The sequence below is a fragment of the Xenopus laevis genome, chromosome 2S (assembly GCF_017654675.1).
Source record: "Xenopus laevis strain J_2021 chromosome 2S, Xenopus_laevis_v10.1, whole genome shotgun sequence".
Taxonomy (NCBI): Eukaryota; Metazoa; Chordata; class Amphibia; order Anura; family Pipidae; genus Xenopus; species Xenopus laevis.
In genome coordinates, this window is record NC_054374.1 from 60209845 (window position 1) to 60227380 (window position 17536).

Genomic DNA, 17536 nt, shown 5'->3' on the forward strand with positions numbered 1-17536 from the left:
ATCTAGAAACACAATTTTAATCAAAGTATGTTTAACGCATGGATATGCAACTGATTTGGAAAGTCCCACGTCTCCCTAATGTGCCAATACCAAATAGATATAATTTTATGGAGATGTCTGACTTGTTAAGGGCAAAAACTCCCAGCTCTACACTACAAAATTTCCAAAGTGCTGCTCCAGAAATCTGCATATTAAGAAATCTGCATTTTAAGGAAAACAATTCTGTTTACAACAGGGTTACCCTAGGAAACCAAACATTTTTGTAAAGAACACATTCTGATGAATCCAAAATTCTAAAGGTTAGTAGTTTTGATAACATTTTTGAAAATCACCTCAAAGGGTCCACATATGTGATTAGGTAGCATGATAAAACATCCTAAATATGAATGTCAGGCAGGGCCGGGCCGTACGGGCGCACAAGACAAGCCGGGCCGGCGCGGCGCCGGCTCAGCGTGAGTGCGCGAATTTGTGCTCAAGTGCGGTCCCCTCTCTGTCCGACCGTTTCTGCCGTTTTCTTCTTTCTGCACTACTGCGCTTGCGCTCGAACTTGTGTTTGCACATGCGCAGAAAAGGGCAGAAATGATCTGGCAGACAGGGAGACATGGGGCCCGCATGTGAGCGCCAATTCGCGCATGTGCAGGAGCGAAGAAAGAAGAGAGTCGGGCAGAGATGCGAACGGACTGGGGGTAGGCGACAGAGGAGGTACGTGCCTGGCGCCCCCCAGCTTTGGCCCTAGGCACCAGGGTCGGACTGGGGGGCCCGGGGCCCACCGGGACTTCTGGTCCAGGGCCCCCCTCCGGCCCCCCACTGTGATGCCCCAAGCTTGGCTTTACTGTGTGAGGGCATCGCTCAGTGCGCATACATGAACGGCACAATGTGCATGCGCGAGCTGCGTCGCTCAGTGCGCATGCGCAGCGCCGAAAACTTTTATTACCCCAAAATTTAGATGTCAGGAGGGTCGGGGCCCATCGGGTTATTTCCCGGTTTTCCGCCGGGCCAGTCCGACACTGCTAGGCACGTGCCTACTCTGCCTACCCCTTGGCCGGGCCCTGATGTCAGGGGTTAACTGAATAGTTTAATGCCAAAGTATGTGGCTTGTGGGGGCCAGAAAATGAAAATACCCCATATGGTCTATCATTTCTGTCATTTCAATTACTGCAAAATTAACACATTTACTCAGTTTATATGGGGTGAAGTTAAGTCATATATTTTTGAAAAGTACACATTATCCTGAATCCAAAATGGATAAGTATATTTATTTCCAATTCAAAACTGCCAAGCCACAAAGCTTTCCTAAATGTAGCATTTTTTATGAAATTTCGGAAAATCCCCCCAAAGCTTCCAATTTACAGCATCTTATCTCAAGTGTTATTAAGAATCAAGATAAAACATTCTTAAGGAATGTCAGGGGTCCAGTGAACAGTTTGATGCACACTGTGTATAAGTGTACCTAAGTATGTGGCATGTGAGGGTGATATGACAATACAGTGAAATCTCAATTTTACATCCTCTGATTTTATGATTTCCCTTTTTGCATTTTTTTCTGTGGTCCCACCAATATATATAATACATTTCACTAATCTTACATCATTTTTTTAGTCCCTCAAAAAATTTAAAATGGGGGTTCTACTCTATCTTATATGGTCTATCATGACCTGACATTTTAGAAACTGCAAAATCAACATATTTACTTCATTTTGTGTGGCACACAAAGATAATCTCCCTAATCCAAAATGTGTAAAAATTATTTTCTACCCCAAACTACCAAACCGCAAATCATTTTCTAAGATGCTAATTCAGCTACTTGTGCAAACAGGCTGGCCACTGTTGAGCTGGAAACTGACATGGAGGGGCAGGCTGCAGCAAGAGAGCTGGATGAATGCTGAGTATGTTAGGGTAGAGACTGGAGCATAGGGGTGAATGAACACTGCATACATTTTACTCTGCTTGCAGCCTTGGCCACCACACAATTTACCAATCTACCAAAGAATATCTGTTTTTAGTGAATATGCTGACTTTAACATGATTCACACTAGTGCTGGAATCTGAAACCCCCGTTTTAAGACCTTTTTTAAGTTTTTACAGGGGAGCCACTGGGAACCTGTTTAGCAAACCATAAAAAATACATTATAAAACCTAACCAAAAAAAAGTGTCAACCCAAGAAATTTCTCTGCTTAGGTAATATATTACTGTCTAAATGTCAGGTTGCCTTTGACGTAATTCTACTAGATACTTTATATTATGTCCTGCATTTACCTGTGAGTCATATTCAGATGTAAATAAAAAAAAAACAAGCCAAGCATAAAAAGGTTCCTGGGTGGTGCAAAATAAGTGCTGTGATTGCCCGTTTAGCTGTCTCTATGTGGGCTGGCAGCTACAAGAGGCTTTGTGTAAAATAACAGCGCAAAAAAATCTGGCGTTCGCATAGTGTAAAATAGCACACACCTTGATAAATTTGCCATTTATTTTACACAGCTTTTTAGACCATTTTTTTTTACACAGTAAAATAAATAGACCCCCTGGTTTTTATGGAAACCAGAAATTAAAAAAGAACCTGCTTTGAGATGACTGGGAGCAACATCCAAGGGGTTGGTGAGCACAGGGCCAGAACTAGGGGTACTCAAAATAGGAAGCAGCGGCAGAGGGGCGTAACAATTCTGCCGCATTCCCCTGTTCCGAACCCTTGTCCCTTCACCGCTTGCCTGTTTTAATCTGCACTCTTCAGTCTGCCCCCCCCACCACTGCTCTTACCATCAAATCTTCTTGTAACATGCTAGAACTCCAGCGTGCCCTACTCAGGGGGCAGACCTGGGTGCAGTTGCACCTGTTGCTACCCCAGCAATTACGCCACTGCCCATGTTTATCAAGCACTGCATATAAACACTATCCCCGCTGTGAAGCATCATGCATAGCTCATATGTATTAAACTTATTTTGCAACTGCTTGGTATTGAAAACAATGTAGCAAGGGCAAGGATGTGTATACTTCTAGTGCTCACACGTCACCTTTGGGTCATATAATATAAATAAGCTCACATTAGTGCAACAAGAACACACCCACTGAGTTCTTATGAACTAAGAATTCATAAAGTGAATGGAAATATGTTGTATAATGCAGAACAACAATGTAGAAGGGATGGCAGTCAATAGTTGCCATCCTGCATAATAACGGAACACACATTAAGCAATGCTAGTTGATTCATGTTTCAACACTGCTGTTGCTGGTCCCTGTATCTTCTAGTTAGGCAGTAATCACTGAATCACTTTAGAATTTAGAATCTTGCCAAAGCTGTTATATGACTTGGAGCAATTCTGTCATCAGAGTGCAAGAAATCTCTTGCTTAGAAATAAATTGATAATGTGTCGAGAAAAGTTTTGTTTGATTTTCCTTGTCCTTGTCTGCATGACTTTTTGGCACACCTTGTAGCCCAGAGATAGGGTAACACTAGGGACCAATAAAAATAAAGTGTTTGTGTTATATCTTTGTAAGGGGAATGTTCATAATGTCTGGGATGACCTTGTTTATATAAAAGCCAACACTGATTTAATTTCACCCTTGGTTGGTCATTACTTGATTCTTGAACAATGAAGTGTATCATTTTTATTTTTCTTTGTCTCCACCTTTCAGAGGGGCTGGTGAGGTGAGTCTAAAATGTACTGCATGCTGAGCAGTTTATTTCAGCTGAAATTTGAGTGGAAAACATAAAGTCAATAAAAATAAATAACTTCTCTGAATGACAAATTTACAATGGTAAAACTTTGGGACATTACCTCACCACCCTCCAGTGGGCATGTAAACATCCACAAAGGGTGCAGAAGTTACAGCTCAGGGAGAGCACAGGACTTTTGTTTAAGCTTCAGTTTCATAGTATGTGGTAGTAGTAGTACTATGAGGGAGAGTTAGCACTGTTTTTTCAATGTAGCATCATTTTTGGTCTGGGCACACTGCAAATTTGTTCAAAGTTAATCTGCTCATGTTTTATTATACAGGTTTAGGTCTGCCTCTGACCCAAAACAATATATTTGTATCACCTCAATTATAAACGTATTTACTTTAATGTTAGATCATCATCTGGTAGGATTCTTAGGGGAAAGCATGTATCACAAAAATTTAAAATCAAAACAGAAGGGAAATAGAAGTGTAAAAAAGCAGGGTAAAGTAAGAAATAAAGAGTGAAGTGTATGGTAAGGAGAAAAGAGAGATTCTTAATTTTTAACCATTTCCTTAGCCTTCCAATCATCCTTCTTTAACATAATCGAGTCTCCTTGTGCATAATAAATAATAGCCCAAAAAGATATGTCTGATAGAAGATCTAATTTCCTATGTCATTACAGTAAGCCAATTGTTATTTGTACAGTGGGTATGTATATGGGGCTATATACAGGATAATTTGTAGTATTTTGTTCCAAATATTTATTATTTGGTTGCAAACTTGACTGGTATGTCTACTGGGGTCCAGAGTCTAACCTTGCAAAAGCATGGGCAAGAGCACTAAGGGGAGCAAAAGCATGCTCCTTAGTGCTTATTTAAAATACACTTGTGTTCAGGGTCTGGCTGTGTTCTACTCTTGCGGTAAATCGGGCACTAGGTAACCTACTGCTATCTGAATGACACCCAAGTCAGAGTACAGCCAGGGGCTGGGGGGATGCCTACATACATCACTTTGCCCGACCCTCATGAATGCCAAATACAGACAGAGCTGAATTCAATGGGGGATGCATTTGTCTTTAATGCTTTGCTTTTCATACATCTTGACAACTGGATTGTTTTTACTAATAAAACATATACAAAACAATACAACAAGAAAAACACAAAGGTTAATGTTAGAATGGGAATGGGGTTACCACCTATCTGGTATTTTTAATGGGCCTGGCCAGTAAAAATTTTTCTTGATGTTAAGGATATTAAAAAGGTAGAAACATAAAAAAACAGGAAGCCCTTTTTTTCAAGATAAGCGGCAAGCCTAAATGGGGAATGTTTGTTTTATAGAGTCCCATTGAAAAGATTCAAATCCACCAGAGAGACAATGAAGGAGAATGGGGTCCTGGATGACTTTTTAAAGACACACAAGAGAGAGCCAGCCATAAAATACAACTGGAATAGGCAAAATAACTTTGGTGTAGCCTATGAACCAATGTACCTGGATGTGAGTATCAAAATAAATAATTATGAATACTTATGAACAACATTCTGCACCTTCAACTGGAGGTATATGTGTATGTGTGACACATTTTACATCTTAAATGTAAGCATAGGAGTAAGCAGCTAGGAATTGTGGTACAACAACAAGGGTGACAGCATTCTTTCAAACTGAATATAGTATTCATTTGACAATAAGGAGCAGATTTATCAAAGGTCAAGGTGAATTTCCGAATGAAAAAAATTTGAATTTCGAACTATTTTTTGTGTAATTTGACCTGACCAGCTAGCCTGCAGTGAAAATGACAAGGGAGGGAGGGTGAGCCTACCTACCGTGCACATTTAATAACAGTCACTTCCTGTTTGGACCTTCTAGCCAAATTTCCTATTTTAATTTTAGGTCTAAATGAACTCTGAAAGTACTTGAACAAAGTGCTACCCCTGCCACTCAATCTTATTAATCCTAGTAATCAACCATATCAATTTTATTAATCCTCCCCTTCAACTCATCTGTATTTTTTCTTCATAGCCATTAGTCATGGTTTTATCTTTTGTAAGTTCTTAACATGTAATAAACATATTATTTACTTCAATGTGGGTCCAAAGTGGTGTTGCAGATTTAATCTAATCTAATTTAACCTAATTCTTAGGGCAGGGGCACACGGGCAGATTCCGGGAGATTTAGTCGCCTGGCGACTAATCGCCTCTTCTTCGGGGCGACAATTTCCCCGAACTGCCTTCCCCCTGCTATAATGAGAAAACGCCAGCGCAATGGCACTCGCGGTGCTTCGATTTCCAAAGTCAACAGAAGTTGCCTCACGAGGAAACTTCGGGCGACTTTGGAAATTGAAGCGCCGCAAGTGCATTGCCGCAGGCGGAAGGCAGGGGGAAAGTGGTTCGGGGAGATTGTCATCCCAAAGAAGAGGCGATTAGTCACCAGGTTAATAAATCTCCCCGAATCTGCACGTGTGCCCCTGCCCTTAGGCAACTTTGAATCTGTTTATTTTTCTATATGTTGTTTTAAAAATGGGCGAGTATAATATAAATAGCATATATAGTATGAAAAATTTATAAATTTTGAGATTAAGGGGCCTATTTACTAACAATCAAATTGTGATTTTTTCCACAAATCTGAAAAATGCAATTCTTTACATGTTTTCGAGGTATTTCGATTTTTTTTGTTCATATTTTTTTTTTCATTCTCACTTTTTATATTCAGATATTCAGATTCAAACTTTATTAAGGGAAAAACCAAGAAAACTTAATAAAACTTTGTTGAGGTGCTACAGAATTCAATTATCTGTAAATTGCAATTTTTTTACGTTTTCGAGGTATTCACATTTTTTTTGTTTTTTTCATTCTCACTTTTTATATTCAGAATTTTTAATAAATTTAATGACAATAGTGGTTTTAGAGTTTGTGAGTTTAGTTGTGGTTTCCAAAACCAAGTAAACCACTAAAATTCAACCTTTAATAAAAAAGCCTCCACATCTCCAAATTTTTACTTTATTGTTATTGATGTTTATTTGTTATATTTACCTCCCTCAGACTTATTACTTTGGGGAAATCAGTATTGGAACACCACCACAAAACTTCTTGGTTGCTTTTGACACCGGTTCCTCTAATCTTTGGGTGGCCTCTACATATTGCCAGAGCCAAGCCTGCAGTGAGTATTACCTTGTTGTGGATGAGTCCAAGACAAGGTTAAAGAAGAAATAAAGTACATTGCCAGATACTATTTTTATGATACCCTGCTTTAGTTTCAATGACTAGTAATGTTGTATACTGTAAGTGTATTTAAATATTACACCAATGTGTAACCAATGTGGTTCAATAGAAAAGGTAGCATGGATAGATAGATATAGAATGGATAGATAAAAAAACACATTTAAGAAAGTCATGTTCACTGGTGAAAACAATTATAATAAGAACAAAACTTAATAAAAGAAATATAATAAAATAATATTAAGTATAATAATGCATTTACATAAGCATGCAGGGTAGAGAAGAAGTCCTGTAGCCCTGCCCTCATGGATGCAGACCCATTTTTGCTTGTAAGCACAAGCAAGAAATGTAAAAGGAATAGGCCGTTGCTAAGAAGAGTAAAATAAACCATAAACCACAAATAAAAGGTGGAGAGTGCAAAACACTAAAGGACCCATTTCCTGGCGTTCATGTTTTTCCTTTTCCACAAATCATATTGTTAGTGCTAAAAATCGTGGCTGCTACTGATTAATTTACCACATAATATTCATAATTTATTAAATGTTAAAACCACAAAAAAAGCTAATCCAAAACGTTCAAAAAGCTCAAGGTCATATAGCACATTCTTCGTTAATTCTAGCTTTTTTACTTATGCACCACCTATTCACTAACATCAGAGGGGACAGGTATGCTCAGATACATAAGTTATGATGCCGGGTCACTTTAATTTCAAGGTAGGGGAAGATGAGTTAGGGACAAGCGTGGGACAATTTTTTGTCTATCCATGCACATTCACCTGTTCATATCATTTTTAAATATTTATAGATTTTATAGTTTTCTGTATATTTTATGCATATTCATGATATTAAAGAATCTTAGCAATGGGCTTGCGTGACTTCATTTTATTCCACAATTCTTTAATATCTGGCAGAGATTTGTGAATTGCTGCAACACTGCCAGGGCTCACATTGAATGTTGCACTTAGAAAAGCAACTGATATTTACAAGGTGTATGCTATCTCTAATTCATTCTCCTTATTTCTCAGCCAATCACCCACTGTTTAACCCTAGTCTGTCCTCTACCTATACATCCAATAACCAACAGTTCTCTATGTGGTATGGCAGTGGGAGTATGACAGGAGTACTAGGATATGACACAGTAACAGTGAGTATCTAAGATTATACTAAAAATTGTTCTCCTTTACATTAACATTTAGTTTTCCTTTTACCCTGCAAAGAACAGAACTGTCCTCTTTTTTCCCCTTTTTATACATTTTTTATTTATTTTTTTTTAAATGGTATATATAGACTTTCCAATGATATGTATAATATGTATTCTTCATACATTTTATTTGACTGAATTATTCTCTTTTAAAATCCAAATATGTAATATTGGGTATGAGCATATTCCTGTAGGGATTTTAGAGTCAAATGTGCAGATAATGAATGCAAGGCTTCCAAATTAGTGGTTAGAAGAAAACTTAAGGCTAACTAAAGAAGTAGGGCAGTACATTATAGTTTGGGCTTCTGTGCCAGTCCAAGGCAATCACATCCCTTTAGCAGTGAAGATCTGTGTCTCCAAAGATGCCCCAGAAGCTTCGCATTTTCTTTTCTGTTATAATAGTTTTCTTTAATGATTCTATTACTAACTGAAGTCTACAACAAAACAAGTTAATCTATTAACTAGCAGTTCTTCAGAAAATAATGATGCATGGTTCCTACGTAGAGCTAAATAAACAGTGTTAGAATTTCGCATCTTATCAATCTCTAGGTACAAGGTTTGTCCATCCAGAATCAGGAGTTAGGACTCAGTGTCACTGAACCAAGCAGCTTCTTTTATTACTCCAAATTTGATGGTATATTTGGGATGGCCTATCAGTCGCTATCTGCAGGTGGAGCCACTACTGCTGTTCAAGGCCTGATACAGCAAAATCTAATCCCACAGGCTGTCTTCAGCTTCTACCTTACTGGGTGAGATATATGCATAAATATGCAAAAGAATAATTCAGTAGATTTGAATGAGATTTTGAAGTACATTTCTGGCCAAATAATATAATGTATAAGTAAATGTTCTAGAGATCTGTTGTATGTTATAATGATAATTACTCAGCATATCAGTTTTATGTAACCACATTTATCCAAATAATCTATATTCAAAAAATTGTTTCCTTTTTCTCTGTAATATTAAAACAGTACCATGTACTTGATGCAAACTAAGATATAATTAATCCTTATTGGAGGCAAAACCAGCCTATTTAATGTTTACATGATTATCTAGTAGGTTTAAGGTATGAAGACTTAAATTACATAAAGATCCCTTATCTGGAAAACCCCAGGTCCCAAGCATTCTGGATAACAGGTCCCAAACCTGTAATACTACATGATTCAGCCTGCAAGAAAAAAACAAGAGTATCTGTTAAAGCAGTGCAGAAATCAAAATAATATATATTGTATTTAAAGTTTAAAAATGACAAGGGCAGTTGGCTGAGAAGAATTAGCACCATTATGGACTGAGGCTTTAACATAAAACATAGAAGTAGGCTAAAGATTTACTAGTTTTAAACCTGAATTGGAAGTTTAAGATATTGTAATATTTCATGTACTGTATATATTTGTTGTGACAATGATAAGAGCCTGATATAGGGGGTAGAAACTGTCTCAGGTGGCAGTGCTCCACAGGTTACCAGGGGTGGCATAAAGCTGCTCCTGGTCACTCCTGGTAAACAATAAATCCTGCTCCTTTAGTGCAGAGTTTGAAATTGTGCAATGTGAGGGTGGTCCAAACTAAGGTGGGAAAATGTTGTGTGCGCGAAAGTGGGGGGGGGGCATGCCTTGAATGCCCTCAAATTTAGGCCCTCATGTATAAAATAACATCATATATGCATTATAATACATGAACAAAATAATAGCCTTCCTGCAAATAGAGTGCGCCAGTGTATTTGTTCCATTTTTATAAGAAATGGACAAAACAACTGGAATTATCATTTAACAGAATCACACAAAAGCCCATGATGGGCCAGATTCAGTTCAGTGAGAAAAGGGTTTATCACGTGAAAAGTCATGGACGAGATTTAATTTGACATGTAATTAAAATCAAGTGAAAATTCTATTTAAGTCTCATCTAGGTAAAAAGAAAAGGTTGGTTTAGTAGACAAAAGTTCCTCCTGTGGTTATGTCCCCAACAACATATGCCATACCAACCTTGTAATGTGTTTAAATTCCCATTGGCTTCTTCTAAGTTGAAAGGTAGGATTCTTAGATGTTTGCCCACCAAACATATTTGACTCATAACATGCTCATTTGACAAATATGAAGAGTAGTTTAAAGAAATGAAGAGATAATAAATTAGTGAGAAATTTGATTGGTTTGTTGGTAACTAATACTGTAGTGGAGATTTTAATTTAGATTACTGTAACTGAGATCTATGTTAACTTAATTTTTTTTTATTAAGGGTTGAATTGTAAATTTACATTTTCTAGTTGGATTTTTGGTCAAAACTCACAAATTCAAGTTGGGAATAATCCAAACTTGAATTTCGAGATTTATTACACCTGGACCCTGAACAACTCGAATTTGACTGTTCCCCGCTATTTTCGGAGAAAAAACTTGATTCGAGTTTAGTCTAATTCAAGCTAGTATGTTAGAAACATTCAGCTAGTATGTTTCTATTTAATATAATGAATAAACAGGTCATAGCAAAGGTGATGGGCTTTATGCGAGCAGAGTTAAGGTGGCCATAGACACCACCAAGCAACCGATCTCCGCCGGGCGAAAGCTGACGGCACCCCCCACACACGATCCGAAAATCGCACAAATCCTCGATTCGCACTATAGGATCTGTGTGTCTATGGCCACCTTCAGTCATGAGCATGTTTAAACCAAGCAATTATCAGAACAAACAGATTAAGGCAACAAGAAATTATATCAAATAATCTTTTGCTCCCCTCAGTCAATCAGGAGAGGTGATATTTGGGGGTGTGGATAACAGCCTGTACTCTGGACAGATCTACTGGACTCCTGTCACTCAGGAGATTTACTGGCAGATTGCAATTGATGAGTAAGTATTTTTGCAGCCCCAGGCTACATGTAATAGAGTAACCATACAAAAAGAAAATATAGTAAAATATCAGTAGTACCTTTCTGCTCCTATGTTGAATATATACTGTATATATATATATATATATATATATATATATATATATATATATATATATATATATATATATATATATATTAATAGTGTCCATAAAAGCCACTGAGATTAGTAAGGTTCTTGGAGGGTGAGTATAATGTAATTCAGTCTCAGGTGGACACAAATTTTATTTAAAAAAATACAGATTTGCTTCCCTATATAAAAAATTCATACAAATGAATTATTGCCAAGAGAAATTTTTGGCGAAACAAAACTGGTCAAATTCGCCCATCCCTATGCCTGTCCCAATATTCTTGTTAAAGTAATGTTTTTAGGGTGCTAAAGTTTTCTTTTCTGAAATTGAAACTTTTGTTGACCCAGTATATGTTTGTTTAACGCAAATTAATTTAAATGTGATAAAAGTATGGTCATTATGACCTTGATGTTCTAGTACTTGTACATTTGTAATTAATTCTGGCTTGCAAGAGATCATTACACCTAATATATATTTCATTTTCTGGTTGGGTCCTCATCAATTTGTGACATGGCATTATTATGCAGCACATTTATATACTCCATTAACTATATATATAGTATTATTGCTCCAATCAATATCTGGATAATCAAAATACCCCATTAATAAGACTTGCATCAACCTTGCAACCCTTTATTGGCAACAGAAGTTGATCCTCTTTCTTCTCATTTACACATGGGGGTCTGTAGCATACTTGTGCAATCTACTTGCCTGTTGCCTTAAAGTTAGTGAAAAGTTAAATCAATAAGGTTTTAAGCTTTTTAACTTTTTAATACTAAATAAGAGAATCTGTATTTATTTTTCAGGTTTTCAGTGAATGGACAGGCAACTGGCTGGTGCAGTCAGGGATGTCAAGGCATTGTAGACACAGGAACACCTCTGTTAACCATACCCCAGCAATATTTGAGCACGCTTTTACAATACGTTGGTGCACAGAAAGCACAGAATGGAGAGGTAATTAATTTCTGTGGCAACTGTTATCAAACAGTTGTTGTCTGCATGGTCCAGATTTTGCATATTTAATGCCGGCACACACTTATTTTCCCACCTCTTGTGCTGATGGCAGTTCAGTTTTATTGAACAGGTAACCATAAATACTGGCAAGCACTCCACTCGTAGGGTAAAATCATTTACGTTTATTTCAGCAGTTTAAAAACATTTCAATCCTGACGCTTTTTGTATTGAAGATACGTAGTCATGGGTATAACATACATTGTAATAAACGGCTATTTGAATCTGTATCCCGAAAATGACTTCATTAAACCAATTGGAGTTAATTAAGAACAAAACCAAAAAATCCGTTTACTTCCCTTTATCTTCTTAACCGGCTGAAACAGCTTGAAACGTTGTATCTAAAACTGATCGCTTTGCTACAAATTGTATCAACCTAGTATCTTAAAACTATATTTTTGCAAGTAAATTGACAAAGCATTTTGCCACAATAACAATACTGCATAATTGCATTATTTTTATTTAACTTAAATCCATCTCACTCGCGATCAAATGTATTTTTCTTTACTTTATCCTATATGGAAGAAAACGGTTAAACAGAATGGAACTATTTAGCTGAAGTACAGTCTATCATATTCATTATTCGTTATCTGCCCCCTTTTTTTAATAAATATATAATTTTTCAAATGTTCCATAGGATGAATAATAAATATGTCCATATCTATAAAACTTTTTAAATCGCAAAAACGCAAAAATACATGATCCATCTTAAATCCATTAATAAACCATTAAATTCCTTTAGCTAATTTATTTTAAAAGGCACAATTCAATGCCCAACAATTAATTTTAATTTGATCTAATGTAGTTTGTTTGATTCAATTTAATTATTATTCAAATTAATTTCATTTATTTATTTTTAAAATACCAAATTATAAATTTCATAGTGCAGTTTTTTACTAGTTCTTATCTAAAGTAGGGATGCACCAAATCCAGGATTCAGCCTTTTTCAGCAGGATTCGGATGAATCCTTCTGCCCAGCAGAACCAAGTCCAAATCCTAATCTGCATATGCAAATTAGGGGCGGGGAGGGAAATTGCGTGACTTTTTGTCACAAAACAAGGAAGTAAAAATGTTTTCTCCTTCCCACCCCTAATTAGCATATGCAAATTAAGGTTCGGGTTCGGTATTGGGCCAAATCTTTCGCAAAGACTGCTGTTTGCTTATCTATCATTCATGACCTGAATTGCTGCAGCAGTACACAAAATAATATAAGACCAAATGATCAATATTTATGACAGTATAATTGACAGCCTTTTTTTTTACTTTCTCCTCAGTTTCTGGTAAATTGCAATAATGTACAGAACTTGCCTCCCATCAGCTTCACCATCAGTGGAAATCAGTTCTCCATCCCTCCTTCTGCATACATCCTTCAGGTAATAACACATATTGCCTCACCCATGTGTAATTTTAACTGATCAGAAATCAATGGATATTTTTTGCATTTAGCTATTAAAATTTAGACTACTGAAACAAAAGTTCAGATTTATTAATGTTTCAAACACCCCAATATTGCCATTAAAACACAGGTAAATCACAAATGGAGAATAGACATAAAGTGATCAACTATGGTTCTGGGTAGTTTGCAACAGGACTGATTGAAGGAAAAATAATTATTTTATATGTTTTGCTGAGAGACAAAAAGGTCATATTAACTTCTAACCATGCACCTTACACACAAAAAGTTATCCTTTAGGTTTACAGCACCTCTGATATTTTGACCCCTGTAATTCTCTAGGAAGAACTGCAATGGTCTATATCTGACAATTTTTCTTTGGAGCTACCATTTAATTTAGATTTTAGTAATAACTTGAAAGGGAAACAACCAATATAAAAGCTTCTTACATTAATACTGCATGCTATATTAAAGGTTACAAAAATATATGGTAATAAATTGCTGTAGAATTCATTTCAGAAAAGATTGAGCATGAAGAATATCATGAAAAACATATAAAACCAGTTATTACTGGTATTTTGTGAACTTTCCTCATGTGTCTCTCTTGTCCTGTTGCAGATAAATGGATATTGCGTGGTTGGGTTTGAGTCAACATACCTTCCTTCTCGTAATGGACAGCCACTGTGGATACTGGGAGATGTTTTCCTACGTCAGTACTACTCTGTCTATGACTTTGCCAATAATCAGGTTGGCTTTGCTAGTATGGCCTAAACCAAAGAAACTGGGTAAAGTTCCTCTAAGAAGTTTGATAAAAAGAGCTGTGAACAACCATCATACCAGGAAAATAGTAATATTGTGAGATATGCACAATAAAGAAATATTACAGGACATTTAATGATACATTTATTCCTATCCAAATAAATTTAAACACAATAACTTATCACAATATATTGCTCCAGTTTCAACTGATGAGAAAGACATCTCCGGATTTAGTTCTACAACAGAGTTTTCAAAACGTGATAAGCAACATAAAGTTTTTCTTATCCAATTTAACATAGCCCATGATATGGTTTAATTTGCCAATATGATATTATGTGGGGTATTATGTGGGGGCACGATACAGTAATAAAGATTTATTTCAGGGCCACTAATCTCCTCATCTATCAGTTTCAACTGATGAGAAAGACATCTCCGGATTTAGTTCTACGACAGAGTTTTCAAAATGTGATAAGCAACATAAGTTTTTCTTATCCAATTTAACATAGCCCATTATATGGTTTCATTTGCCAATATGCTATTATGCGGGGGCACAATACAGTAATAAAGATTTATTTCAGGGCGAATAATCTCCTCATCTATCAGGGCAATTAAGGTGGTAAACATTATCGGACTGGGACACCAGGGGTCCACCCAAAAACCTTAGACCGGGGGCCCACCAAAGAACCATAGACCAGGGGCCCACTCTTAGTCCTATTATTCTTCCTCTCCACACTCAACCTCTCTTCTCCTAGTCACTGTTCTTTACATACTATAATCTATTATTCCATCTATTTAGCCTCATTGTTGTCAAAGAAATAGGGAATGGACATGAAATAGGCCAAATGTTTAGCAGCATGAGGCCCACAGACACTTGGGCCCACCAGGAGTTTTCCTGGTATCCCGGTGGGCCAGTCCGACACTGGTGGTAAACCTATCTGGCAACAAGACTGGATGGGGCAAGATCAATTTGTCTTGTAATCTGATAACAGTTTTCCCCCAGAAACCATTACTCTTTACAGTAGGGTAAAAGATGGCCCATCACTTCACAGGTTTGTTGTTTCTGATGTACATATGATTCTGCACCCTACTGTACACTTAATCCCTTACAATCCTTCATATTAACTGGGAAATGCTTTTCACATGGTTGAACAAAGAGGAATAATGGAAACTCTTTAAAATTTTGCTTAATAAATATGCATGTCAGTATATTTTCCATGTAAGCAAGGAACATTATCGCAAAAGTAAAGCTTTGTGGTTTGATAGAAGTGTTGGTGTTTAGGTTTGTAAGTAAAACCGCACTATTAAAGGATAACTAAACCCTAAAAATGAATATGGCTAAATATGCCATATTTTATATACTGAACTTATTGCATCAGCCTAAAGTTTCAGCTTCTCAATAGCAGCAATGATCCAGGACTTCAAACTTGTAACAGGTGTTCACTATCTTGGAAAGTGTCTGTGACATGGTCAGTGAGCTTTGAGAATCTGCTGAAAAGCTAATCTTAGGGGTCGTTATCAAGCTTAATATAAGGTTGGCCTATAACAGGGCTGTCCAACTGGCGTGATGACGCCAGTGCGCAATGGTGCCAAATTCGAATGTATAAAAGGCTCATTAAAGCCACAGGACCTTGCCCATGATAGGATCTATTTTCCTGTGGTTCCTGAGCTTAAAGCTAATTGTTTATCTGTCTGATTCCTGTTTTGACCCCTGCCTAGCTAACTACTAATCTGAACTCCTGATTCCTGACCATTGCCTGTTAAACGACTACCTCTTCCGCTGTTTCCCTTGTGATTGATTACCCAGTTTGACCCTTGCCTGCCTGACTACACTTGTTCTCTCCCTGCCCCGACCCAGCCTGATCTGACTACGATTTGTCTCACGCTTTGTACTGTGACCTTCAGCCCAAAGACTCTTGCCTTACAGTTGTGCCTCTCAGCTTGTTTCGAACCCCTCGCCTTGCACCTCTCGTTTTAAGACCTGGCGGCATCTGAGTAGCTGAGGGCTCCTCCCGAAGCCAAAGGTGGCTGCCACAGGCAGTAGCACGAGCTGAGACCAGGGTGCTTGGCATGGGTTCTAGATTAGGGTGCCAACCGTTACAATAATGGGACTGATAGAAAGATCTGATGTGTAAACTACATAAAACATTTGCCATCCAACACGACTGTTGGATGGGAACGCTGCATGCTTTGTCCTCCATCCAACATAATAAAAATTAATGGTTTCAGAAACACTTTTTCTTCCCTCATTGAAATATATTGACTGTCGGATGTAAACTCATGAACTAAAGCACAAATCCCCAACCTTTTTCACCCCTGAGCAACATTCAAATGTAAAAAGAGTTGGGGAGCAACACAAGCATGAAAAATATTCTGGATGGAGCAAAATAAGGGCTGTGATTGGCTAATTGTAGCTTCTATGTGGACTGGCAGCCTACAGGAGGCTCTGTTTATTAGAACATCTGATTTAGAAAGCTCAAGGTCTCTTTCGAAAAAAACAATGTATAATTTTCCTAGGTAAAGCGAAGGTTTCCCCTCAGAAAACGCCCCTAAAGTGAGAGAGCACAAAATGTTTTAAAAACGTCTAGCATTTCGCATAACCGAAATGTCATATTCTGCTGGCACTTAAAGGGTTAATATCCCTTTGAAAAGCTTTCCTACCACTAACGCTAGACTAAGGGTAAAATTCCACTCTGCACTTTTGATCACATTATGTGGGTCAGATTTTATCTGATCTCCCATACAACACCAACACAAACTCATGTGCGTGTCGGGCCCCTCAAGTTTGGAACCCGGTGGGCTCCCAATTGTCCAGTCCAACTCTGCTAATAAAACATATTATATTCCCCCATATGAGTTTATGCCAGCATGGTTTTATGCATAACAGATTTTACCAACCAACAGGAACAAGAACCAGGTACAGGAATCTTGACTCTGGGATGGCAGTGGATGAAATCTACTTTGCTAAAGCATTTGATACAGTGCCACACAAAAGGTTACTGGTTAAATTAGGGAATGTTGGCCTGGAACATTGTATTTGTACTTGGATAGAGAACTGGCTGAAGGATAGATCACAAAGAGACGTGGTAAAGGGAACATTTTCTAAATGGACCAGTTTTGTTAGTGCAGGACTGCAGGTGTCTTACTTTGCACTTTTGCTTTTCAACTTATTTATTAACGACCTGGAGGTGGGCATTGAAAGTACTGTTCCTATTTTAGCTGTTGATACTGATGATAGCATTCATGTTCCATGCAGGATGCGGCCACTTTCCAGAGTGATTTCACTATATTGGAAAAATGCGAGTCATACACCAAATGGCATAAAGTCAATGGGCGATTTTTGTTAGGGGCGTTTTTTCTTGGCAGA

At 37.5% G+C, this 17536-nt stretch overlaps 1 protein-coding gene across 1 annotated transcript; it reads left to right on the plus strand.

Annotated features, from left to right (window-relative positions):
• The first annotated feature begins 3535 nt into the window (after nt 1-3535).
• pgc.S (progastricsin (pepsinogen C) S homeolog) lies at nt 3536-14353 on the plus strand. The gene is made up of 9 exons (XM_018248725.2): nt 3536-3641; nt 4991-5147; nt 6689-6806; nt 7890-8008; nt 8615-8814; nt 10793-10900; nt 11816-11963; nt 13295-13393; nt 14032-14353. Exons 1-9 carry the CDS (start codon nt 3586-3588, stop codon nt 14182-14184), a joined length of 1158 nt encoding a protein of 385 aa, XP_018104214.1. The 5' UTR covers nt 3536-3585; the 3' UTR covers nt 14185-14353.
• Nucleotides 14354-17536: the final 3183 nt, after the last annotated feature.